The sequence below is a fragment of the Chionomys nivalis genome, chromosome 19 (genome assembly GCF_950005125.1).
Source record: "Chionomys nivalis chromosome 19, mChiNiv1.1, whole genome shotgun sequence".
NCBI lineage: Eukaryota > Metazoa > Chordata > Mammalia > Rodentia > Cricetidae > Chionomys > Chionomys nivalis.
Genome location: NC_080104.1, coordinates 44,711,938 through 44,739,127, shown reverse-complemented (window position 1 = coordinate 44,739,127; position 27,190 = coordinate 44,711,938). Strand labels below are relative to the sequence as shown.

The window sequence follows — 27,190 nt, the reverse complement described above, 5'->3', positions numbered from 1 at the left end:
GAGAGCACAAGACTCTAGTTGTCTTATAGTTTTTTCACACGTGCTCAGAATTCTCGTACAACTCCATTCCTGGACTGTGTTCCAACACCTGTCTATTCCATTCAATCCCTGTTCCACTAGTTTTAATCTGATACCTGTGGTTTAATATTTATACATATTATAGACTTCATAATTGATTTTAACTCATAACCTAGACTATAAATCTTTTGTAAAAGACTAGTTTCAGTTAATATATATTATTTATCCTCTTAAGTGAACTAATACAGGCTAGGCATGGTGCCACATATCTGTAATGTCCATCCTTTGGGAGGCAGAAGTATGAGGATCACTACAACTTTGGGGCCAGAATGTTTACAAAGCAAACTCAAGTCCTATCACCTCTACACAGTATGACCCTGCCTCACAGATAATTCCAGAATTTTACTCAAATTACTAATGAATCATTGACATGGCTGAGACAAAAAGTATGCAATTGCTGCTAATTAGTCAATGTCTCAATGTTTCATGGGTAATAAATATATCTACTCTAATCAGCACTTAATTAGTATTTATATTAGTATTAATATTTATATTAATCTGATATAACCAAAACTAACAACATCTTTATCTTATCAACCAGTAAGATGCATACATCAAGAAAATTTTTACAACTTATGAACAAAAGGCTTTTTAATCTATATAAACATGTAATGTCTTTGTCTTATGCTAGAAACCTTCTATTCCCTTATATGTTGAATAAATATTTATTGAATAGCCTTAGATACTGATTTTCCTTTGAGTGTAGGGGATAAATTATTAGACATTTTCTCTCCAAATATATGCAGGGTTTTCCACATAGTAGTTATTCAATGAATATTTGCTGAACAAATAAATCCTTTCACATGTACACAAACGTCTTACTGAATTGCTATATCATGGCTATATCATGAACTAAACCAAGGGAAAAATGAAGAAAAATAGTTGAAGGAAGCACAGAGGGATGTGTTATCCATTTGGTATCTTAAACGATAGATTCTTTCTAAGTTACAAAGTAGAGAGACCTACGGAGATTTAAATATGTAAGCTTACTGTTTAAGGAAAGCGTTGATTGACCAAATACATTTTTGGAGGCCATGAGCATGCAAAAGATTGTTTTTAATTTTATAATTAAAAACAAAGTAATATAAATTCAAAGAATCAATAAAGGATATAAAGATGCGATTAAAGAAATGTATGCATATAAGCATACATATTATATACTTGTATATTACATATATAAAATACGCTGCTTGAGAGAAGGATTTGATAACATACTACAAAATAAATCTCAAGTATTATAACATTTTATTTAAAAATTATCACATGACTTTTATGACATTTGTGAGTTGTTCCTAAAAATTTTGTGAAAGGGGAGAAATCGAAAACAAATATTTTATTTACATATACACACATGTATATGTAAATGTGTGTACACATATGTGTGTATACAAATACACAATAGAATTTTACTGAGCAATAAAGAAGAAAGAAACTATATTGTTTGCATAAAATGAATGCAACTGGATAATATCAAAACGAGGGATTTAAGTCAGATTCAGAAGGACAAACATTACACTTTTTTTTCCTTTGGGGACTATAAATTCCCTGTTGAGATATAAAATCATGTATGCATATTATACAGAAAAGTAATGTGAAACTCTCTAGGGAAATTAAGGAGACCAATAGGACTTAGAAAGGAAATAAAGGAAAGCATGGAAAACCTTGGGGCAATGAGGTCAAAGAACAATACACACTTACATGAAAATATCCCTATGAAATACAATACCATGTGCAATAGATGTACTCTAATTTAAAACATCAGCAAAGAAGTGTTATAGTATCAAAGTCAAGCCTATATATACCCTTATTACCATAAATCCTTAGACTCTTCACCTCTCACTAGAGAAGTTTCTTAATGCAGTGGACGGTGGCTAATACAGAGAGAGACTCAGAATTTGTCAAATTGAGGAGCATAAGTGACTGTGCTTGATTCTAACTGGGACATGCCCTCTCAGCACTCAGGAAACACTGGAGAAGAAGCAGGAGAAGGACTATAAGAGCCAGCAGCTGGAGAGGCATGCTGGTAAACCATGTCTTCTGGACTTTACAGAACTAGCCCACTCACGAACTCACTCTACCTGTGGATACCTTCAGAAGGCCCTCATAAGATTAATTAAGTCCATACCACAACATGTAAGAGTAGGTTCACCAGGCCCCACTCCTAGCTCAGGAGCAATTCGCAGATGATGGCTACTGAGAGAGAAAAAAATCAGTTTTTTTTTTTTTCTGTGATAGCCCACGGTAGGTTGCTCATGATTCAGAGTATAAAGTTACTCCCATCCACACATGTATGACACTAACAAGACTCATGAGGACAGGAAGAGGAAGAAGAGGCGATAATAATGAATTTGGGAACAAGATATAGTAGGAGTTCAAGAAGAATTGGAGAAGAAATCGATTAGGGTGTGGTTATGATCTTAATACATAGTATTCATGTCAGAAAATACCAAGGAATACTAATTTTAAAAATCTTCCCCCTTTAAAAATGAACAAAAAAATATAGACATGTAACAAAATTAGAATATCAAATGCTCAGACTTGGTGGGGGGAAGCACAATCTCCCCCAAAATCAGGAAATTGACAGCTAGATCCACCAATAAGACACTTACCGGTCTTCACACTGAAAAGAGACTCCTTGAAGTAAGAGCATCAAGTATTGGCCACCACTTAGACACAAGAACCTGTATAAGCAGCTGAAGTTTGTTCAAGGAGCTCCACAGCTTTAGAGACCTTGCTGCAGTACCCTGTTCCCCACAAGTTCCCATAGAAGACTGCTTATCATTTGGAAGGTCACTGCTTCAGATCAGCTAGCCATGTCTTAATTCTTCCCTCAGTAGTATTAACAATGAAATTGTCAGTAAGATCAATCAAGCATTTAACAAGTTCTCCTTACGCCATTTGTAATCTTTACAGAAGTCTATATGCACACCTTTTTCTGCTTTTTTTTTAGTGTGTTTAATATTTAATATGTGCCCTTCTGATTCATGACTTCAAAAAAAACATTGATCTAAAATAATTCCCTAAAATTATGCTGTTCATTGGATCTTAAGAAACTACTGAACAGTTACCAAGAAAATAGTTTTGACGAGTCACATCTTCTTTGGTTGCTTGGTTGGTTTGGTATGGGTTCAATTGCATTCGAACACTGTCTTTCCCTCTAGCCCAGGGTTGGTGGTTTCACACTTCTGATCCTCAGGTATGAGAGTGTTAAGATTATCCCCGTTACCACCATGAACTACCACCTAAAATTCTAAAACAACAACCCTTATCAAAATAAACACATGCCATGGTTTGTATTAGTAAAACCTTGCTTAAGGGTTGTCTGTGGCTTCTATTAAAGTTTTATCACCATCCTGTTTTTACTGACAGAAGAACTACTGATTTATAATAAACATTTCTATAAAATTTAATTTTTCTATTAACAAATTTTCTCATCTGTAAAACAGATGCCTTTCACTAAAAATATCCTTTCATCTTATAATATTTTAGGATTTATGGTACAGAGCTCTTTTTTCCCCTCAGAAATCTCCAAAATGAGGCTGTTTCTTAAGTAGAAGTTAAAGGGATTTAGCAGCATGAGCCAGGTCTTGAGGGTAATTACACAGATTCAATGTGCCCATTTGCAATGGTTCTTAGCCAGTTTCAGACAGCTGGAAGATGTGTAACTCAGCAAATCTCACAAGACCATCCCAAACAGCTAGGGGAACTACTTCCTTTGTAAAAAATAGCCCTTGATCTGAGCATTCACTATGCCTTGTTTATAACAAGCGTTCCAACATATCTCAGTTAGGTATGAACGATCAAGCATAACCATACAAGACACATTGACGTAGTTACCCTACCTGCGGACACAGGGTTTCCAGGTGATTTGCGGCGATTCTGACGATTTTAATCCCATCTTCATTTGTTGACATGGAACAAGCAAGGTTTGCCACCTTTAATAGAATTCAAAACATTGCCAATTAGTTCGGGCCACTGAGGAAACACAGAAACGTTTGCTGTTGTGGATGAAGAAGGGCATGTACGCATTTACCGGAAGTGCAGTGTCAAGCAACATTTTTATAAATATCAGATATCTCCTTCATAAAATCATTCAGAGAAACCATTAAACTAAATAACCAAAGGGAGACTCAGGGAATCCACATAAAGAGGAAATGCTGGTGAATGAATCACTAGCCTCCCAGAGTCTCTTGTTATCAATATCTAACCTGTAATAAGACATTCTTTGGGGGCTGGGTAAGGTTTACCCGTGGATCGCATGCTAATAGGTTCTTGGAAGCTCCTTTGATTGTGGTTTATTTTAAGATTGTAATTGTTTTATTATTTCCCAGAGGTCTATTATGCACACTGAAGTTGCATTAAGCATAGCTGTATCTTATTCATGTTTTATTCAACATCAAATATGCTGGGATCCCAAGCTGGACTAACACGAGATAATTAAATATTATTTCCTGTTCTTGCTTTTCTACTGTAACTTAATGAACGTTATCTGACATTCTGGCAGCCAATTTAATTCAAGTATTAGTGACACCCAAATCTATTTTAACCAATGCTTTTGAAGCTTACACTTCCTTCCACTGAAATGAGCGTTCTTTTAAATAATTACCATAATCGCCATTACCAAAGCCTGGTATTTACGGGTTTCTTATCTCACGTCATAGATTTGAGAAAGGGTGTGGAATTAGTTTTCCTTCCTTTGAACACCAGTTTATCTAAAATTCTTCTTGCTAGCACCATGGGAGTTTCTAAAGAAAAGCACTTTTTTTTTTTTTTATTTTTCTAAAACTTCAGTGGGGTTGGGGGGGGTATGCACATGCATGCAGGAAAGCAAGAACCATGTGTATGCGAAGAAGTCAGAGGACAACTTAATGGGAGTTTGCTTTTCTCCTTCCACTGTGTGGATGTGGGGACAGGACTCAGATCTCCAGATTTCACGATAGATGCCTCTACGCTAAGGCATCTCCCAGGGTGACCGAGTATTTTTTTTTTTTTTGATCAACTAAAAATATTTCACTGTCTCTATCTATCTATCTATCTATCTATCTATCTATCTATCTATCTACCTACCTATCTATCATTGATATATATATCTTGTACCTCATGTGTTAAAACACAAAATGAATTCAGATTCAGGAGATTCAGGGGTTGTAGGACTAGCAAATAACTAGCAAGTATCTTTGAGCCACTATTTTAAGACGATGAACTGAAATTTCAGTGGAGATATGTCTTGCTTTTTCTGGCATCATATTTAATACGTGAATGGGAAAACAACTTCTGCTTTGCTCTTACATATGACAGAAGAGCAGACATCTATTATTTAGCTATGAAGAAGCATTGTTCAATTTATTAACGTACATGAAAATGGCTTACTTGGAGAGGCCTTTTGTTGGCTTGAAGGTCACAATACCTCAGCCTTCATATCTGACACATAATTAGTGCGTTCGTGAATTATTTGAAAAGGGCAATGGTTTCTGTTCCCTAATCTCCCAAACCTCATTCCCTGATAGTAAAACTTTTGCAAACTTGAAAACTAAATAAAGTTAAAAATATGTACTATTTGCAGAATTTTCTAGTTAAATTAGAAGGATGCGAACTAATTGAAGCTTCAGTTCACAGAAAATTGATCCTATGCAGACAATCCCTTCCTTCCTTCTTATTTTTCCTGGTGTTGAGAGACCATAGGCAGGGTCCTGTGATTGCTAGGAAAATTTCCTACCAATTAGCCCATCCTCCTATATCTCGCTTCTTCTTGCTTTTATTTTATCAAAGAAAACTTGATAACACAGTATGTCAAACTCTACAGTCTCCAGAAGTACATGGCTATCACAGATGCCGATTCCATCAGCATCCCCAGTATCTTCATTCTGAGTCTGGTCTTTTGGGCACCTTATCTTGTACAGAGCACCCTCGTTATTACCAGCATCTGCTTTTTCTCTTTTTGCCTGTGGCACCTCCTCTCCCTTATTTACAGGGGCCTTTTAAAGTACGTACTCAGCTAGGCAGAGGCAGGTGGATCTCTTTGAGTTTGAGGCCAGCCTGGTCTACAGAGTGGGTTCCAGGACAGGCTCCAAAGCTACAGAGAAACCCTGTCTCAAAAAACCAAAAATAAATAATAAATAAATAAAATAAAGTGTGGACTCTGTCTTTGGGGCAACAGGTCTAGCAGATAGCCTTGCAGATCTTCTCTGTGACCCTCCTTCACCATGGACCTCTCTCCTTGAGCACCCGTTTAGCCTTCCATTAGCACACGGAGTTGGTGGGGTGGGGCACAGTCACACAATATATTGATGCAGCTGCACATGACTTTCTCGCCTCTTCTTCTCTATATTGCTTGTTTTCTTTAAAATAAAAATGTATCCTCTTTCCATTCTTATCCATTTTGAAAATAGATGGTACCAGGCTTTTTCTTTGGGGCCACCAATAAGCTCCCAAATCATGACACAGAAACATATTATTAGTTTTGAAAGCTCTGCCTAGCCTAAGCACATTTCTGGCTACCTTTTTTAACTTAAATTAACCTGTTTCTCTTTATCTACCTTTTGCCTCAGGGCTTATTATCTTTCTAACTTCTGTATATCTTACTTTGACCTCTTCTCTATGTCTCCTAGCTGGCGGTGGCTGCCTGTCTTCTTGCCCTGGGCATCTTCTTCTTCTCCTTGAACTTAGAGTTCTCCTCCTATTTATTCTCCCTGACTGGAAGCCCCTTGTATCCAATCTCTCCCTAGTCATTCAGTGCTTTGTTAGATCAATCAGGTTCCTTTGGCGGGCAAGGTCAAGCAAACACAACACATCCTTTCATAATTAAGCACACATGCCTATATATTGAGAAAATGAAGCATAAACAAAAGTAACACACCTTTACACAATTAATATTCTGTAGTAGAAATAAATGTAACACATCTTTGCCTAATTAAAACAATATTCTACACAATTGATATTCTTATCTTGAAATTTGCTGGCCTTTATGCTATTAGACAAACATGGATGCAGAACAAGGATCATTATCCAAAAACACTTTATGTTTATATTAGTAGAGTTAACTTTTACAAGACCATATAATGAACATACAAAACAATTGGAAGTTGGATTTATGCCTAGTAAGATGATGGTCGTGAGATCATTTTATCCTCATTTTTTCACAGAAGATAGATAGATAGATAGATGGATAGATAGATAGATTAATAGGCATATATATGGGAGTTATATATAAACATCACAACTGTCCTGTGTCAACTCAACTTTGAAGTAATCAAAACTGTTTCAATTCTAAAGCTATTAGGTTTGGCATAAGCTTGTCAAACATGGTTAATTAGTGGCAATATTCTGAGACAAAGAAGAAAGGTTGATTGGTAAAACTAAAATCTTTTTACAATTTGAATTTGAATGACTCAGAAAATGTTTTCCAAAAATCACATCAGTGTGTGAATGAAAGCCAAATTTCTTCCAATAATAATTAGATCTGTGTGCCTATTCAGGAAAACAAGTGCAGTGTAAATGTGACTCCCTGCTTGTCAGAGAACACAGCATGCACATAAAATATCTTGTAAAAGTAATCTGAGGTATTTTGACATCTGACATCCCTGTTTATCTGACTTTGACTATGTTTCAAGAATCACAGGAAAGCTTCATTATGTAGCACATTCCAATAGAAATTTTCTCTTTGCTAAGGAAAACTGGGAACTACAGAGACTTCTTCTGATTTTTGGAAAGATATTAAGTTCCCTGATTCTGTTTTGTTACCTATAAAAACATGATAGTATCTAACTCACTAGGGTGCCAGGGCAATTAAGTGAGACACTGTATGGAAAAGGTCTAATATCCAATGCTATTAGAATATCTAGTATCTCTAAGCACGTATAAATTCCCATCATTTTGTCTCTCAGCTAATGGGAGCAACAAAAGAACTTTCAAGTTCTCAGCAATGTTATAAATTTAAGCCTTAGGTGCTCAAAGAAATTTAATGAAATCTCTAACCCAAGAATGAGAAAAAAAAAGCCACTGAGCTAGACAGAACTCACTTAGTGATGTGGTAGAATAGGGTGGAAACCCTACCTAAAGCCAGAAGGATGCCTTAAAGCAGGTTGAAAGGAAGCAAAAGTCATCGCAACTTGTTGGCTAACTTTAGTAGGCCCCACTGTGACCTATCAGCTCGCTGCTGTCCTCTACTGTGCACACAGGGAAGAGGAGCAGGCAGACAGCTCACATAGACTGAAGGATGCAGACTTTGAAGCAGGTGTGCATTCATGTCATTCACAGGTGGACATTTCTGCACTGAAAAAACAGAACTGACTTTTGGTGGATCCTATGTGATAGCCTTTCCCGGTCTAATGAAAGCAGAATCTATGTTACCTAAAATAAACAACCAAAGGAGATATTGGGTAAGATCATGCATCCATTAAAGAGAAAAGGCTATGACAAAATACTCCTTTATACCAAAAAAAGAGATTAATTATATCATTAAAATAATTACCAAAATTCTATCCAATAATTTTCCAAAATATCTTCAGGCAGAAACAAGTTGACGTGTCACAAAGAGGTGACTAAAGTTTTCTATCCATATCCCTCTCTCTTCTGGTCTCGCCACTTCTCAGCAGACCCTCTGATATCCAAGATGTAAGTCACATCTGAAGTCCTAAAGGCTTCTCTGACCTTACAATGCCATATGATGTAGAAGAACGGTGTATTTTACAAACACATCAGGGATGACTTCAAAGCCTGACCAGTCAATTCCTGGTCTCAACGATCACCCTAGCTCCTACAAGTTCTATGCACCAACTGGTACAGTCTTTTCATGTTCACTATTGATTAGATATCGTATCTGTCCTAGTAATTGACAGTGAATGCGGCATCCTTCATTACTTAACCAGCTGTCTGTCATGAGAAATTCCTGCCGTGGAACTTTTCCTTCCAGAAGCCTGTACCTATGCTGGTAATGCCCCTTCCTCTGCAAGGAGGTCAGAAAGCTGACCACTGAGAACCATACCACTGCCCTGCTTGTGTCAAGAATCAGAAATAGCCACAAAAAGATATCTGGAAATCATAAACATTCTTCGTGACCCTTAAATAAGTCTACTGCTCTACAGATTGACTTTGCATTTGATAATCAGTACGCTGTGATATGCCAGAGAGCATCTATCTTTAGAGTACTGAATGGCACAGCATGCCACGACTTATCATTCCAATACCAAGTTTTATCTGAATTCTCGCTCTAGCCATCCTCTCAGCCATCTTAGACAGCTGAAATGGAAGGGCCCCTAGAAAAACAGCACCACTTGGGGAGCTGTGAGTCATCCACCAATCCTTCTGTCACCAAGAAGTTTCTGTACAGGGATTTGCCCCTTGTATTCTTTAAGAGCATGAACTTCATTTGGATATCTGGCTAGCTCCTCACCGTGGCACACTCATTGTGTATCTGTGTCCCCATAGCTGATTATAGCATCTCAGACAGCACCAGAGATCCTAGCTCTCAGTGTGTGTGTGTGTGGCGGGGAGGTCACTGTTTCATTTTCATGCATATCATGCTCAGGCAGTTGGTCATTTAACTCCTGTGTAAACACTTCTGGGTACAGAAGATTTAGAGTTGCTGAAGAGGGCAGCCTATTCCCCTAGCAGTACAGCCCAAAATTATAAAATTATAGCATTCTTTGTATAAGGAAATGAAAGCTTCCCTCAATGAATACCAAGTATCATAAGTAATATAATTTTGGACTCGTAGGAAAAGTGTAGTGGCAGCAATCCTCAGTTTCTGTGATAAGGGAAATGGAAATAATCAAACGACCAGTAAAGAGCTGTTAAAAGGTGGAGTTTATTTCTGCAAAGGCTTCTCAGTACATTAACTGAGAGATCTAAAGGATCTGGCACTAGAGATTTAAAATCAACTTCCCGGTGGTTGTGATACACTAGCTCCATAAAAGAATACACACACACACACACAGAGAGAGAGAGAGAGAGAGAGAGAGACCCACACACAGAAACACACACACAGATATATACATACATGTACAAACCACTGACAGCAGTATTGTAATATACATAAACTGGGCCTTGGTTGATTATGATTTGTTTGAACACATATTTCTTCCTAAAGATTAGTAAAATGGGCTGAAAGTCTATAATAGTATGCTAGAAAAAAATGTTCAAGAAACAACAAAATCAGTGTAAGAGATATTTCCAGCCATCCACTTGGAGTTCGTACTCCTTGTGGTGAAACCTTGGGGCGCCTTGGTAGAAAGACTGTTGCTTCCTCCAAGCAGTGGTGCCGTCTGGTTGTGACTGTCAAGTCAGTCCCCTAATCACCCCCTGCTCCTAGGCTAGGCCTAGGCATGACTTCCTACGAGAGCAGTACTGGTTTCTGCCTTTTCTCAACTCTTCATTTTGACTTATGTGACCCACATGTGTCTTCCAGTAAGGTCCCCATTTTCCTACCCAAGTGAACTAAATGATTTTCTCTTGTGAAAACAGAGAACCCCAAATCTCAGTGCTGACCTAGAAAAGCTGCACACCAACAGGACACTTCAAGGTGTTTAACCGTGGTGAAGAAGCATAACCATGTGGGTATCAGGGGCCTTCCGACCAAATTTCTGACTTAGGTCTTGTGCACATTGGCTGTCCTGGCCTTAGACACAAATTTTAAAATAGTTTATGGGTCTGTTCCTGCTCATATGAATCAGTGTGTTTATAAATGTTTGCCTCAGTGACCCCTTGGTGTTTATTAGAACGTTTTATACATTGAGTATAGAAATTTTTCCACCTTAACATCAAAGTTGTTCATTCTGTTTGAGAACCATTCCTCATACCTTGTTTTAAAACCATATCAATACTCCAGGGCCTGGGGTATAGATCTTCTCATACCTCCACAGTTAGAACAAAAACCTCTGCCTGACATGCATGTATCATTCTTCCTAGCCTCACCTAGCTACCTATCAGAGGGAGAGTGGGCAAACAAAAATAACCTTTTTCTCTAATCTTCTGTCAAGAAAATGATCCTAAAAGAAGCATTACTTGGCTCGTGTAAATAAGGAAAACCAATCTTATCTCTAGTCACCTAGATTTGAATCATTTTATCTATAAATCACTGTATCCAACCTTCAGTGTTATGGATATGGCTTAATTTATTCCTTGGAATTTATGGCTTCTTCTACAGTTTCATGATTCCACAAGGCCCTAATTATTTACAATATGAACATTAAAAGTAAGTACCATTTCTTCAAACAGTGGTGGAAGAGCCTGAATAAACAAAAGCTGACATCACCAACACCAGAAGAGATGATTGCAAGGGATGTTATTGTGTATCAAACTTAGAGGTAATTTATCATACTTTAGAAGTACCCATTGGGTCACCCACACAGAGAGTCATGTTATTACTTCTTACGGTATTTGGCTCAAATGACCGATCCAGAGGCAAAGGGTAAGTTAATCGCAGGACCTTATGACCACAAATAGACAGCAGTAGAAAGCCTGGAGAACACACACACACATACACACATTCTTACATTAAACTTCAATATTTTATGAGCAACTACGCTTTTCTAATATATAAATGTCAATTAATTTATTTTCTCAAAAAATAATATATATATAATGTAATGCAGTTAATATCCAATATTTTAAATGATCTTTCCAATATCATCTCCTCATTCCTGTACCACATCTTCTTTCCTCCAAGCTTGTGTATAATAAATGTTCATATGGGTACAATATAGCATGAAGAAAATAGAACAAGGAAGACTAGATATAAAGAAATGAGGAAGGACCAAATTCAGGTAATGGATGTGAGTTATGAAAGAGGAGAGAAAGCTAATATTTTTTTAGTTCTAATTTTGTCATTGATTTTTGTTTATTTGTTTTTAATGGTGGACCAGTATATAAAATGTATTTGATCCTGAAAGGGTAAAACTTAATGTCAATTTCTCCTTCTTTTCTAAGGGCTTCTTATTATACAAAATTAATCAAGTTGTAAAATCTAGTTAATTTTGGTGTTAATTTAAATTAACCAGATTTTACAACTTGATTAATTTTGTATAATGTTTTTGATTATTTGTACATTTAAATTTTTTGAGATTTATTTTTCTATAATGTGTATGAATATTTTGCCTGCATGTATGTGTTCATCACATGCCTTCAGAAACCACAGAGGTCCAAAGAAGGCATGGCATTCCTTGGAACTGGGGTTACAGACAGTTGCCAGCTGTCATGTGAATGCTGGAAATTGAACCTGTGTCCTCTGGAAGAGAAGACAACGCTTCTCACCAATGAGTCATCCCTCTAGCTTGATGTAAGGTGTTTTCTATTTTTTTAATGACAAGATTTGTAAAATTAGAGACTGTGCATAGTTCAGATCGAAATTCATGTGTAGCTTTCTAAACCCTAGTTTAGCTAGTGAAGCCCATTTTAGACACTAGTGTGTCCTTCTGCACACGGCATTTGCATCTCTTTTACTTTCTAGTTGACAATGGTCTCTCCTTGCTTCCCTGTTTCCCTTAAATCACTCAATCTACAAATTATTGCCTATCAGAACTCGGCTTACAAGCGCTGTCTTGGAAAGTTTGGTTTGTTTTTCGGGTATATCCCATCTCCTAAGTCTCCTAAAGTAGAACTTTCCTTCGCAATAGAATTCTCGGATTTTAAAGTTACCTTCACTGGGTGTTATCTTTTTTGTTTCCTTGTGTTTTAGTGTTGTTTTGTATTTTTGCTTTGTTCTTTGAAATCGTTTGTTTGCTTGTTTGAGATTTGTTTTTGGTCTGTGTGTGTGTGGGGGGGGGGTGTTAGATAGTGTCTCACTGTGTTTCTCAGGGTAGCCTGGAACTGACTACATAGAATATGCTGACCTTGAACACACCTGGCAACGTGTTTATCTGATGAGTAACAGGTGTCCCTGTTTTCCAAGAGACAGGATCTCTCTCTCAGTTGATCATTGTTTGCCTCCACTGTCTGCTGCCTGACATTTGGTATCCAAACAATAAGCAGCTTTTCTATGAAGGAGTACATGGATGGATACATGAAGCAGCTTTTCTATGAACGAGTACATGGATGGATACATGAAGCAGCTTTTCTATGAACGAGTACATGGATGGATACATGAAGCAGTTATGCTTACAAGTACGACATCTTCTCAGATAAAGAAAGAGAGAGGGAGAGAAATGAGGCCTGGAAGGAAGAGGTGACTCAAGAAATTTAGGACAAGAGAGAACGAAGAACGAAATTTTCCTTCAAACTCCCCTGCAATGGTCTACAGTGCTCAGTCAGCTAGAAGTCAAGGAGACACCGCAGCCCTTTCTTCCAGTCTGGCCGTCATATCAACAAGCCTGGGAAGCGGGTGCTCGCGAGTGTTGCTTTCGCTTAAGTCATCATTGAGAGCTAATGAACAGCTCCCGATCTGGCTCTTAATTTATTTATATTTAACCAAATAAAATAGCTCTTCAAGGGGCCCAATCTGGTGGCCAAATGCTGGTGAGGGTGTCAGATGCAAGAGGCGTGGTGACCACTGTCCACAGGAATGTCAGTGTCCTTCAGAAGAGAGTGCATCTATTGCTGCTAATAAACCTGAGCTCAGAGGCCCATCGCGGAGTCTGTGAGTGCAGAAGGGGATCTCTCATTTCCCATTACAGGCCTCAAGTCACCTCTAGCTAAAGAGGTCAGCCCTTCAACTCCTCTGCTGCTTTAGTGTTGTTATGCTGTCCCTGGCAGTAATTAAAAGAATAAAAGAAAACAGATTGAGTTTTGTATAATATTTAACCTATAGATTTTTTGCTATCAACATAATTGGCAAGGTTCAGTTAATCAATTTACCAAGTAATAAATATTGATTATGTAACTATGAAGTAGGCTGGGAAATGCCAGCGAAATGAAAATAAGTCAGTAACAGTGGAATGGATTTTTTTTTTTTTTACAATTTACTTATTTATTGACCTAATTTGTCCCTGGGGAGGGGCACACATATCTCAAGGCGTGTCTGTGGAGGACATAGGGATAACTCTGGGAATCACGTCTCTCCTTCCCCTTAGTGGATTCAGGGTATAAACCCAGGTGCTCAAGATTCATGGTTTTGCCTGCTGAGCCATCATGCTGGCTGAAGAAGAGAATCTTAGGCAGTACGCTCTTTCAGAGTGGATGTGAAAACACCTCAGTCCCTAAAAGTGTAGACTGGAACCATAAAGGGAAGATAATGACACAGAAATGTCAAAGAGATGAATTGCCAAGGATCTCATGAAGACAAGTTGTGAGAAAACACTCTGAAGCAGCTTGGGGAGGAAAGGGTTTATGTGGCTAACACTTCCATATTACTGTGCCTCATCAAAGGAAGTCAGGACAAGAACTGAAGCAAGGCAAGAACCTAGAGGCAGGAGCTGACGCAGAGGTTATGGAGGAGTGCTGCTCACTGGCTTGATCCCCATGGCTTGCACAGCCTGATTTCCTGTATGGCTAAGAGCCCAGCGCCGGACCACCCACAATAGGCTGGCTTCCCTACACCAAAACTACTATAGTCACAACTTCTCATTTGAGATCCCAGTCTCTCAGCTGATTATAGCTTGTGTCAAATTGACATAAAACTAGTCAGCACACAAAGGAACTTTGAATTCTCCTGGACATTGTTTTCCAAGATGCCTCCCAAGTTGTATGAATGCTGAATTCCATAATCACCTAGCAACTTGCTAATGTCATCACCTCCCTGTCTATCTTTGGTTATTCATCTACAGAATGAATAACTGACTTTATTTCTAGGTCCTCTTTCATTTCAGCCCTCTTTCTCTCCTTCATGTGCAATTGATAACAAGATTATATAAAAATTATACAGGGGAGCAGATATACATGGAACTTTGATATTAATGAACAAAAATTGATGAATAAAATATTAGGGAACTGAACATAATTATGAAAAGTGAAAAAAACAATTAATTTACCCAAAGATTAGGACACAAACTGTAAAGGTTTCCTATAGTTCAGGTTTTGGAAAGCATTTGGCAAATGTCACGCCTATAATTATCATAATATTATAAATATTATAGCTAGACTGAACTGAATAAACTTACAGTGAGTATGAGGGCCAATAGTGAAGGTGAAGCCAAACGTGTAGGAAGGGACCTGTATCCCAGCATTTGGGAGGCCAGAGAAGTAGGATGTGAACTCAAAGCCAGAACATGCCTTTTAGGACACATACACACACACACACAGAGTCGCAGCAAATATTAACACTATCAATACTTGTGCTAGAAAGAGTGGTTAAGAGCACACACTGAGGATCCAAGCTCAGTTCCCTGCACCTATGTCCCAGGAAAGCTCTCAGCTCCCAGGGACTCCAGCTCCACAGTGCCTGATGTCTCTTCATTCCTGAAGAAATCAGCACTCCACCGCACAATGTCTCCCTTCCCCATGTGCATACATAATTATGAAAAACAAAGTGTCAACCTTGTAAACCTTAAGATAAGTGTCCCATTATTACTGAAGTTGACTCTGTGTTTCAGACAGAGATGTAACCATTTTAAATGAACCTAAAAATATATGATAGCTATGAATATGTTAAAAGAAAGATGGAACAATAAATTTTATTCCCAGGAAGCTAAAGGTTCTTCCTAAAGTACATGAGATTATCTGAAAGTCTGTTCTTACTTCCAATGGCTTGGGAACAATGCATTATACAGGAAGAACACGGGGAGAAGAAATGTTTCATCTCTGCTGGAATCAAAAGTAATGTTTTAATAGAAATTCACTTTTATAGTGGCAACCAGTACTGTAAATGTCATGGTAATATAAATCTATTAAGGACCAAAAAGATTATGGATATGTGTGCCTGTGTTCATATGCTTTTAATTTAACTATGGAAAGTAAGGGTTGAATGAACGTGAGAAAAATCAAATTTGTGGGTAGGAAGGCTCAATACAAGAAAATAAACTCTACCTTTTACTAAATTCATTTATTAAGCTAAAAGATCTATATTAAAATTACACTAATTTTAATATATATTAAATATATCTAATAAGTATACATTTATTATATATATGGAAGGAATATGAAAGGTGAGTAAAGGAGATTAACAAATTTGATTGCTGAAGAAAAACATAACATGTCATCAGTGAAACTGCAGAAATTTGCTATTTTTTCAAAGCAGTGGGAGAAATATCAATACTGACTACACTGATTATCTACTTCAGGGAGAAGATCTCAGTGCATAGAAGAAAACTAGAGTGACACAGACTCTGAAGAAATTTTAAATGTTGGGGCTCAAAAATAATGCTGAAAACTACAAAAGAACACAAATATTTTACGTATATCAAAAATTATCAGTATGTCTACACAGGTCCAGAAATCCATAAGGAAAATAAAAAATAAAATCATAAAATATTTTCAGAAATACTTGACAACATGATATGTATCCTATAAATGTGTGGTAAGAAGTCCAATTATCATTTAAGCAATGTATACAAGTGAAACAAGAAAATGACACATTTTGTGCATTAGATTAGCAACATTTTAAGGATTTTTTTTCTAAGATCGCCTAAGAATGAAGAAAGAAGTGAAAATAAATGACTAACACTTTAGAGGGCAACTCAGTGCATCTGTGAGAATTTCCTATGCAAAGAGGAGCGATGACGTAACACAGCCTAGCCTGTTTTTCAGAAAATCCTGCTTGAGTGAAAAGCATGGCCATAGGGAAATTTATTTGTCAAAATAAAGATGAATCTAAACATTCGTTGGCAATTAACTGGATATTTCTACAGAGAACAGAAGAAAAAATTCTGCTCTTATAAACAATTTAAACTTCAAATTAATTTAAAAGCTTTCCTTGATCTGTTTGTATGTTTATGATCCATAGTGGCTTGTGTTTAGCTCATGTTTACACTAGAGGGAGAGATCGACTACAGGTATATAGTCTTGCCACAACCTTAAACACTTATACTTTCTTATGGTGACTACAACTAAATGCCTGTCTTCTTAGATATATAATAGAGTATTGATAATTATTTTACCCTGATCCCGCACAGAGTACCAGAACTCACCCCTAATGTAAAATGACAATGCATAAAATGTTGCTGTTATATTTTTGGCAGAGTCTCACTGTGTGGTCCAGGTTGGCCTCTAATCCTGCTATGAATCCTGCTGGTGCTGAAAGCATGCATAATTCTGTCTGCTTTGCATGTATTTTTAAGAAAATAAAACACAGAGAAAATGTGTGTGTGTGTGTGTGTGTGTGTGTGTGTAAACACAACTGTGGTTGTATTTATATAAAATTATTTCTAGGCAGCTATTCACAATGTAAACAATATTAAATATCAACTATAAGAGACAGATGGAAAAGAAAATGGGATTAATATTTCTCTAAAGAGAAGCACCTTTTCATATATATTTCTGTGCTGGTTGGAACTTGTCCGTTTTTTTCACCTTAAGTGTGGATTAGGTTTCCAATTTACTTTTTAAAGTATTTGGTGAAATAATTGCATATATGCTGACCTGAATACGTGGTTTGTAAGTAAAGCAGGAAATACGATTCTTTTGAGATAGTGGGTTTGTGTGTGTGTGATAAAAGTAATCTCTACAATGATGTTCAAAAAATGTTAGCCGTTACCCGTGAATACTGGGAATCAAAATAATTCCATCTTTCTTCTTATATGTTTTACATGTTTAAAAATCAAACTTATTTAAATAATAAATATAAATTAGCAATCAAAACAGGAACAATGCAGGGTTTTTTTGGGGTTTGTTTTTTTTTTTTTTTTTTTTTTTTGGTTTTTTGAGACAGGGTTTCTCTGTAGCTTTGGTGCCCGTCCCGGAACTAGCTCTTGTAGACCAGGCTGGCCTCAAACTCCCCGAGATCCACCTGCCTCTGCCTCCCGAGTGCTGGGATTAAAGGCATGGCCACCACCGCCCGGCCAGGTATTTTTATTTTGAAGAGAATAAAAGCTTTCCACATGCACGTGTGAAACTTCAGTAGTACTCAAGATTCTATTGCTCATGATGCTTACTGAAAGCCTGGGATCCACAGCCACTTGAAACATGCTTCCAAAAAACACAGATATGCACTGATTAGGCAGAAAGAACTACTGCTAAGTGGAAAATTGATTGCTGTTCAATCTAAAGTTATGACTTACCATACTATATTATAAAAACAACCAAAGAACCAGATATTCATTTTACCCTCTCTTTATTCAATGTAGCATGTAAAAGTCAGATTTCCCAAAAGCAATATTAATAATGAATTAAATTGTTTGAAGAGATAAAGGTGCATAGTGTTTTGTGCATATATATGTGTGTTTATGTCATTTGTTGATAGTTTATGCATGGTAATGATTCTCATGACTAGAGACTTATAATTTGGTTTTATATTTCTTTCTGTTCTTATGTATCCATTCTATATTCAAATTTGTATTTAAACTTTATGTACCTCCCAAATGACTCATTAAATATATACAAACATTAATGAGTTCAAGTGGATATATGTCAGTGTTTGTAATGGTATAGTATTTATAGTATATTTATATTTTAATAAATAAACCTTGCCTGAAGACCAGAGGCAAAGCTAAAGCCACTAGAGGTTAGGTAATGGATTTTTGAGATTTGGGATTTGGGGGACAGAGGCAGATGCATCTCTGTGAGTTCAAGGCTACCCCAGGCTATACAAGATCAATGCAGAAATAACTACAGATGGTGGTGGCTCACTCCTTTAATCCCAGTAGTAGGGAGTCACACACCTTTAATCCTACCACTAGAGGGAATATAAAATGGGAGGAGAGAGAGGCTGGAGCAAACCTGTGTGACTCTGAAATATCAAAAGCCCTTGAGAGGCTCAGTCTTTCTTTCTCTAACTATGGATCAGGAGAAAGAATTATAAGCTACATCCTCTGCACTGTTTTTGCCTGTATATCACCTTGCTCCCTATCATGATGATAATGGATTCGCCTCTGAAAATGTAAGCAAGGCCCCAATTAAATATTTTCTTTTATAAAGCTACCTTGGTCATGGTGTCTCTTCACAGCAATAGAACAGTTACTAAGACAGAAGTTGGTACCAGGGACTGGGCTATTTTTGTGACAGGCCTGCCCATGCTGTTTGTTGGAGGAATTGGAAGACTTTGGGATTTTGGACTAGAAGAGCAGTTGGAGGTTTTGAATTGGGTTTAATGTATCACTATAGTAGGAGTATGGAAGACAGTGCAGAGGGTAATTTGATCTGTTGGAACCCAGTTCAAGAAGTTTCACAGCAGAAGAATATTATATCCTCGAGACCAATCTGATGATATATTAGCAAAGAAGGTGACTGTTTCTGCTCTTGCCCTAAAAATTGACCTGAGACCAGATTGAAGAGTATTGGATTAATGGTGTTGGCCAAGGGGGTTTTACGACAACCTAGTGCTGACTTTGTCATATGATCTGTAGCAATTATGTTGTGCAGACCTATAAAGAAAAGGAGTAGGTGGGGCAAGGAGAAAACTAAAATGCCCAGTGTGAGGTGAAATAGTAATAGAGGAAGAGTAATAGAGCTAAGTCCTGTGCTTGGGCAGATAAAAAGTTAAAAGAGAAGCCTGGTGCTAAGACCCCACTCAGCAAGCTTTCCACTAATGAAAGGTAATTCAAGAAAAAGATACAGGATACTGCTATGTAGTGAAGGGAACCTGATACAAATGTAACTGAATGAGAAGGCCAAGTTACAGCCCCATCAATCAGCACAACAGCAGCTTCAGCCATGGATTCTGACTTTAGGGTCAAGAATACAAAAAGGGGTTATGGAATCTTACCCTGTATCTAGGGGAAGTTGCTGAGGCCAGGGATGTCCGGGTGTCTCTGCAGGAAAGCCCAGAGAGACCAATGTGTGAACCTGGGAAGGTAAAGCATAGGTTGTGTTGGAGAACCCAAGATGCTGGAGCTGCCAAAGTCATGTGACACCTGCCAAGGAAAGCTGCAGACCAAGTATGGAGCCAGCCCAAGAGAGAAGTAATTGGGAGTCAATTAAGCTAAAAGGAATGAAAGATCTGAACAGTGCTTTGAGAACAATTATGAAGGCACAGAATTTGGAGTTTGCCATGCTGGTTTTCAGCCTTGCTTTGGTCTAAAATTTCCTCACTATGCAGACCTTCCTCCCTTTTGGAAGAGTAACGGATGTTCTGTGCTATTGTTCATTGGAAGTACGTGATCTGCTTTTTTATTTTGATTTTACAGAGGAATCAAGTTAAGAGATAGTCATTAGTCTTAGAAAAGACTTGGAAGTTTGTATTCTTCAACAGTGTCCAGAAAGTGATAACTTCTGGGGACTTTTGAAGTTGGACTGAATGCATTTTTGCAATATGATGTGACTACAAGTCCTTGGGACCAGAGAATGATATGTTACATTTTGAACAGAAATGGCCCCCACTGACTCATATATTTGAATGTTTAGTCACTGGGGAGTGGCACTATTTGAACGAATTAGAAGGACTAGAAGGAAAGACCCTGTTGGAGGAAATATGTCACCAGGGGTTATGAGACTGCAACATTCATGCTAGGCTCAGTCTCTCTATCTCTGCCTACAGATCTGGAATCAAAACTTTTAGCTCATTCTCCAGTACCATGTCTGCCTGCACACTGCCATGCTCCCTGCCTCCTTGACATGATGATAATCAAATAACCTCTGAAATTGTAAGAAAAACCCCAATTAAATGTGTTCTTTCTTTATTAGAGTTGCTTGGTCATGGTGTCTCTTCCCAGCAATAGAACATTGACTAAGACTTTTGCATAAGTTCAACCACAGCTCACATGGAGGTGTGAAATGGATGCTGGTTAAAAAAGTCTCATTCTACCAAACACATTCCACTTCTTTTATTTTGGAAGCACATCTGACTGCATAGGAGTGCACACACCCCACAGTGTTGTGGGTGTATGATGTGGGATTTCCCTATGTATGCTGTGATTATCATTAATGAATAAAGAAACTGCTTTGGACATATAGCAGAGCAGAACTTAGCTAGGCAGGGAAAACTAAACTGAACACTGGGAGCAAGAAGGGCAGAGTCAGAGAGACGGCAGGGAGCCTCCCAAGCCAGATGCTGGTCGAAACGAACCTCATGATAAAATATAAAATAATGGAAATGGGTTATTTCTAGATGTAAGAGCTAGTTAGCAATATGCTTAAGTAATTGGTCAAGCAGTGTTTTAAATAACAGTTTCTGTTTGATTATTTCGGGCCTAAACGGCCAGGAACCAACAAATGGACTCTCTTCATACTACAGGTGTAAATTACAGTGTTAAAATCATCTACACTGTTCTTCATCATCTGCCTCTAAATTAAGCTATTATTGCCCTCAGAATCACTAAAGATAAAAGTATGTGCTGTTTGCCGAGTAAATTAAATATAATAAACAGTACTAAATAAAACCCATTTGATGACCAAAAGAGATGACAGAATCTAAGCCATGAATTAAAGACAAGATCAAATGTTGTTCCCAAACCAGTATCATAGCTTGTGGTCTGCTAAGGTCAAGCATAAATATGAAGCAGGAAAACCCAGCAACATTTTATTAATAGGGTCAGCATGTAAAGAGCAGATGTCAAAACCACAATAATTAGCCTTCATTATCACAGAAATTGATGTCAAATTTCATAATTTTATGATAGCGACTAATGTTTCATGTGACGTACACAGAGAAAACTGATATTAATACAGAGAGAGGGGATGCGATAAAAATTATGTATTTCAGTGAACTTAATTCTGAGCCAACATGTTTTATACATGTTCTACTCTGACACAGTTGTTGAAACAGATGTCAAATATTACAGCTAATTGAACTGTAAGTGTGCAAATTTCCTTGATATGACTGAGACAGCCAAGATCTCATACTCTAATGAGTCAGGAAATTCAGGACCAGGTGCATTTCTTACTTTCATGAAAGAACAGGTCTCTATGAAGAGAGACAGTTGGCAATCAGTTGAATGGAAGCTTTTAATTGGGAAGCTATTCAAACAATGATCTCTGAAACCTTTGGGGTTTTATCTATACATTTTGGCAATAGGCATGTAAGCCATAAAATTCACTAGATTATAATACCTGATAAAGACACTCTATCTAGGAAAAGATGCCCATATTATGTAAGACAGACTGAAAAATCAGATATGTGAGAGTATGTTTAAGAATACAAGTGTGTGTGTGTGTGTGTGTGTGTGTGTGTGTAATGGGAGTGGGACTGACACAAAGACTGTGCAGACTCCTTGAATATCTTCTGAAGATAGATGAAAAAGTTGATGTCTGCCCTGGGGACCTGTCTTGGGATGTAGGAGTCCTTCCTTCATAATAGTGAGGAACTGAGTTTGGAGTACCAGAACCCATGTAAAAAGCCAAGCATAGCTATGCATTTGTCAGTAATCTCAGCACTGTCAGTGGGTAGGGCAGAGACAAGAGAATCACTCAGTCTTTTTTCCCACCACTTTTTCTCCAAATTTAGTGAGTGACCCTGGTTCAAAAGAATGAGGTGGAGAGTGACAAAACAAGATAGCTGTCATCCTGCCCTGGCTTCTGCACACAGGTAAATATGCCATGCACAGCTATACCACAAACAGTTCACATACCCCCTCCAAAGAACAGTGCATATACCATGCACAGCTATACCACAAACAGTTCATATACTCCCAAAGTACAGTGTCTTTGTTATATAAGAGAAGATCACAGCTCTTTTAGCTTGAGCATTTATTAAATGTTTGATTCTAACAGCCTTTTGTATCGTGACAGCTGACTGGTATGCTGTGAGCCATGGCTATCTTTAAGGGTGTGATAAGACACTTGCCATAGAATCTTGACCATGCTTCATGATGATGCCAATACTTCTCAAGAGCTCTAGAATGAGGAAGGAGAAGCAATCAGAAGGCTATTGAATTCACCTATCATAACTAGATGAAACCAATATATCAATTCACTATATGTTAAACTATGAAATGTTATAAGACTGAATCTACCCTACCCTTTCTTCAAGTCCTATGACTTTTTTTTTTAAAGATTTATTTTTTTATTATGTATACAGTGTTCTGTCTGCCTGTATGGCTGCAGGCCAGAAGAGGGCACCAGATCTCATTACAGATGGTTGTGAGCCACCATGTGGTTGCTGGGAATTGAACTCAGGACCTCTGGAAGAACAGTCCCTGCTCTTAACCTCTGAGCCATCTCTCCAGCCCCCGAGTCCTATGACTTTTTAAGTCATAGGCTGATTCTCTTTTAGCTTCTGTTGACCTGATGGTTTGAAGTCAAAATTATGAACAATTAATCTTCACTTTTTACTTATGTATTCATTTACTTATCTTGTTACGCTGTGACAGGGAGTCATTGTAGGTCTGAGGCTAGGCTCAAATTGAGGATTTCCATGTCTCAGCTTCCTATTTCTAAGGTTACAGGTGTGTGTCACTAAGCCCAGCTTTTTCATTGTGTTCTCTATAGATATTTCCTTGTGACATGTTGACAGAGGCTTACAGTTAACAAAAGGACAAAAATCTACAATACTATATATCAAGTCTTACAAAGAGAAGCCAGGTATGATGGCCCATGCCAACAATCCTCATACACAGGAGAGGATGAAGCAGGAGAGTTGTCACAAGTATGAGGCCAGCCTAAGTTATCAGTCAGTCCCAGAGCAGCTAGGCTAGAGAGTAAGAGCCTATCGCAACAACAGGGCAAAATAAAGCAAAGCAAAATATAAGGGAAACTTAGACATTGAAAGAAGACAATATTGGTAATCAAAAGTTCCCATGCTTTAAAAAAGTTCCTCAGCTTTAGGGGTAAATACCCCAAACATATAAGGAACTTATAATGCAAAATTTGAATGGTAGAGTAAAACTTGATGATAATTGGCTAATACACTAACCTGATAGACAAGAGAGTTTAACGATTTTTTTTAAGTTGGATGGGAGAAAGCAAACATACAGAAAGACAGTTTCTCTACTTCCTATGAGTAATATGACCTTATCAGAATGATATTATCAGGAAACCCTACAGTTTGATGAACCCTAGAATCATAATGTTCATGATAAACTGAAAATAAATTTTTCATAAATTATTTTACAAATAGTAAGCAATCAAATAAAAATAACGTCCCATGAGCTGGAAGCCAGAACATATGCCTTTTCATTTCTACCTGTGACGCAGTATTTCCCTTATTTTTACATGTTGTTATTGTCTCGAGTAATGCAACATCTGAGTCAAACTTAAGAAAGTAGAGTTGCCTGTCTGGAGAGAGCCCATGCATGAAGGAGAGCTACCTTGTGCCACATGGCTGTAGGGGTCAGGCTGAGTCTTTCCAGCTTTACTTCAAGGCCTTGAATGAGTGCCAAGGGGATTGGTTTGGAGGGCAATTTGCTTCCCCCAATCCAGTTTCTGACCCGATTTCAGGAAGTTACTTCGCACGCAGCGCACCTGGAGCTTTGTCAGGTTGGTCTCCTGAAGACAGACACCCTACAGTGTTCTGGCTTGCTCTGTGCAGTGTTTTGTACTCAATGTCCAGGGAGAGGTTGTTTCTTTTTCTGACTACCAAGGCACAGGTTGGACTTTCTAGTCTCTGAGGAGGTATCTTTAATGAGCCCTCTTCCCCTGGGAGAGAGAGGAGAGGACAATGCGGCCTGAATGTTTATTAGCCAGAACTTGAGAACGCCAAACCCGAATCCAGTCCATTCTGTCACAGCTGGAGTTAAGTCCTGCATCACCTCCAGCCCGTGGGAACTGTAGAGCGCTCCTAACGAGGCTGTCAGGCTTTGGAAATCACATGCCACACAGCCACACAACTCGTTCCTTTATCTCCTGTTGGTTAAGGAACATTAATGGGCAGCCGTGGCTGTGTTCCTTGAAGGCTAATGATGCTTGTTTGTCCAGCACAAAGCTTCCTTTTCTTCCAGGAGCATACCCCCTGGGTGCTTCTTGTTCATTATTACCTCCACCAGTTCAGGACAAGACAAGACTCTCAACTGTGCCACTTTTCACGCTTCCAAGAAAAAGCTCGCATCTAAGAAATGCCACTCTGGAGCTTTCCAACCCATCAGAATAACTGTCTTTGTTCATCAGATCTCACATTTTGAATTATCTTCTTAAGAACTGAAAACCTTTCCTGCAAATGAATGACTTGCTTGTAAATGGGCTTTTCGGCCATCTCAAAGGGTAACTAGCTACTCGAGAGTAATTCTTGATCCCTCTTCCAGCACACTCTCCTCAGCCTATTAATTTTTAATGGATCCATTTCTCCTCCTCCTCTAAGAATGGACTTTACATCCCATTACTCTTTCTAGTCCAGTAAGTGTCCTGAAGCCAGTTCCTGCTCTTCCAACTCCCCCACCCACTCCTCTCCCCTCAATTCCCACCCCATCATTCCCTCCCTTCTTAAACTAAACTCTTTAGTCTCCGTATCATCCACAAATGAATCCTTTAATCCCAAATGGTACTTTCTGGCCTCTAGTTAACCACTGCTGAGTTATTTATTATTGAGTTTGGGTCTCTGAATTATCGTTTGTTTCTCATTTCTCCTCCCCATCCCCCATTCCTTTTTATAATTTGTTTCCCCTTTCTCAGCTCTGCCATTTTTCAGAATCTGATTCTGCCTCCCAAATTTGCTGTCGTTCCGCTCTTGTTCCATCATCGTCTCTATAATATGTGAAATGTAACACAGACACATGTGAGTTCTTTCTCTTTACACCTCAGAGAATTTGTACGTCCATACCCTATGTTGGTGAATAACCCACTGCCAGTGGCTTTAATAGAGTCAGTGAGCTGTGGGTACCTTCCATAACTACATTTAATAAATTCAATACTAGATGATATGTGTACTAGAAATCACTGTTTGGGGAGAATGAAGTCTCAAATGTTGCAGTAAATTACTTAAAACACTCCAAAAGCAATTAGTTATAACTGCTTATCTGGTTAAATAGGTTACAATGAGTGTTTAGGGTAGTTTTTAAAAGAAATAATTTTACTATTTCAAGATATGTAACCAAGTAACAGTAGTTATTTTTCATGAGATCCAACATGTTCATCCCATTCCCTCACACTGTGGACAGGTAAAATGAAAGTCTGTGTAGGAATATACAAACAAAATCAATTTTAACAATAGAGAAATAGCAGAATACTGTTAGTGTACAAAGAGGAAGGTGTTTATCTACTGTTCTCTATGTTTGACTTTAAGTTTTGTACTTTTCCCAATAGAACATCCCCATTGTCTCAGTGTGTGGGTGCACCCCTCGCGGTCCTGAGTTCCTTGCTCGTGCTCACTCTCCTTCTGCTCCTCCTTTGGATCGTGAGACTTCAGTCCAGTGCTCCAATGTTGGTCTCTGTCTCTGTCTTCTTTCATCACCTGATGAAGGTTAATATTCAGGAGGATGCTTATATGTTTTTCTTTGGGTTCACCTTCTTATTTAGCTTCTCTAGAATCACGAATTATAGTCTCAATGTCCTTTATTTATGGCTAGAAACCAAATATGAGTGAGTACATCCCATGTTCCTCTTTTTGGGTCTGGCTTAACTCACTCAGGATAGTGTTTTCTATTTCCGTCCATGTGTATGCAAAATTCAAGAAGTCATTGTTTTTTACTGCTGAGTAGTACTCTAATATGTATATATTCCATACTTTCTTCATGCATTCTTCCATTGAAGGACATCTAGGTTGTTTCCAGGTTCTGGCTATTACAAACAATGCTGCTATGAACATAGTTGAGCATATACTTTTGTTGTATGTTTGGGCATCTCTTGGGTATATTCCCAATAGTGGTATTGCTGGGTCGAGAGGTAGGCTGAACCCGACTTTCCTGAGAAACCACCACACTGCTTTCCAAAGTGGTTGCACAAGTAAAGCATGGGACAAAACCGGTCTCGCTGAACATAATGGACAATGAGGACTACTGAGAACTCAAGAACAATGGCAATGGGTTCTTGATCCTATTGCACGTACTGGCTTTGTGGGAGCCCAGGTAGTTTGGATGCTCACCTTAATAGACCTGGATGGAGGTGGGTGGTCCTTGGACCTCCCACAGGGCAGAGAAACCTGCTTGCTCTTTGGGCTGAGGAGGGAGGAAGACTTGATTGGGGGAGGGGGAGGGAATGGGAGGTGGTGGCGGGGAAGAGGCAGAAATCTTTAATAATTAAATAAATTAATTAATAAAAAAAAGAAAAAAAGAAGCAAAGAAATAAA

The 27,190-nt window shown here is 38.2% G+C and overlaps 1 protein-coding gene across 1 annotated transcript in view; it reads right to left on the bottom strand.

The window, feature by feature from the left end:
• The window catches only part of Ctnna3 (catenin alpha 3), a 1,259,162-nt gene that overhangs the window by 473,361 nt on the left and 758,611 nt on the right, over positions 1–27,190 (bottom strand). The window contains exon 10 of the mRNA XM_057751057.1: positions 3,921–4,013. Within this exon, the coding sequence (XP_057607040.1) occupies positions 3,921–4,013 (93 nt within the window). The remainder of the gene's footprint in view (positions 1–3,920; positions 4,014–27,190) is intronic.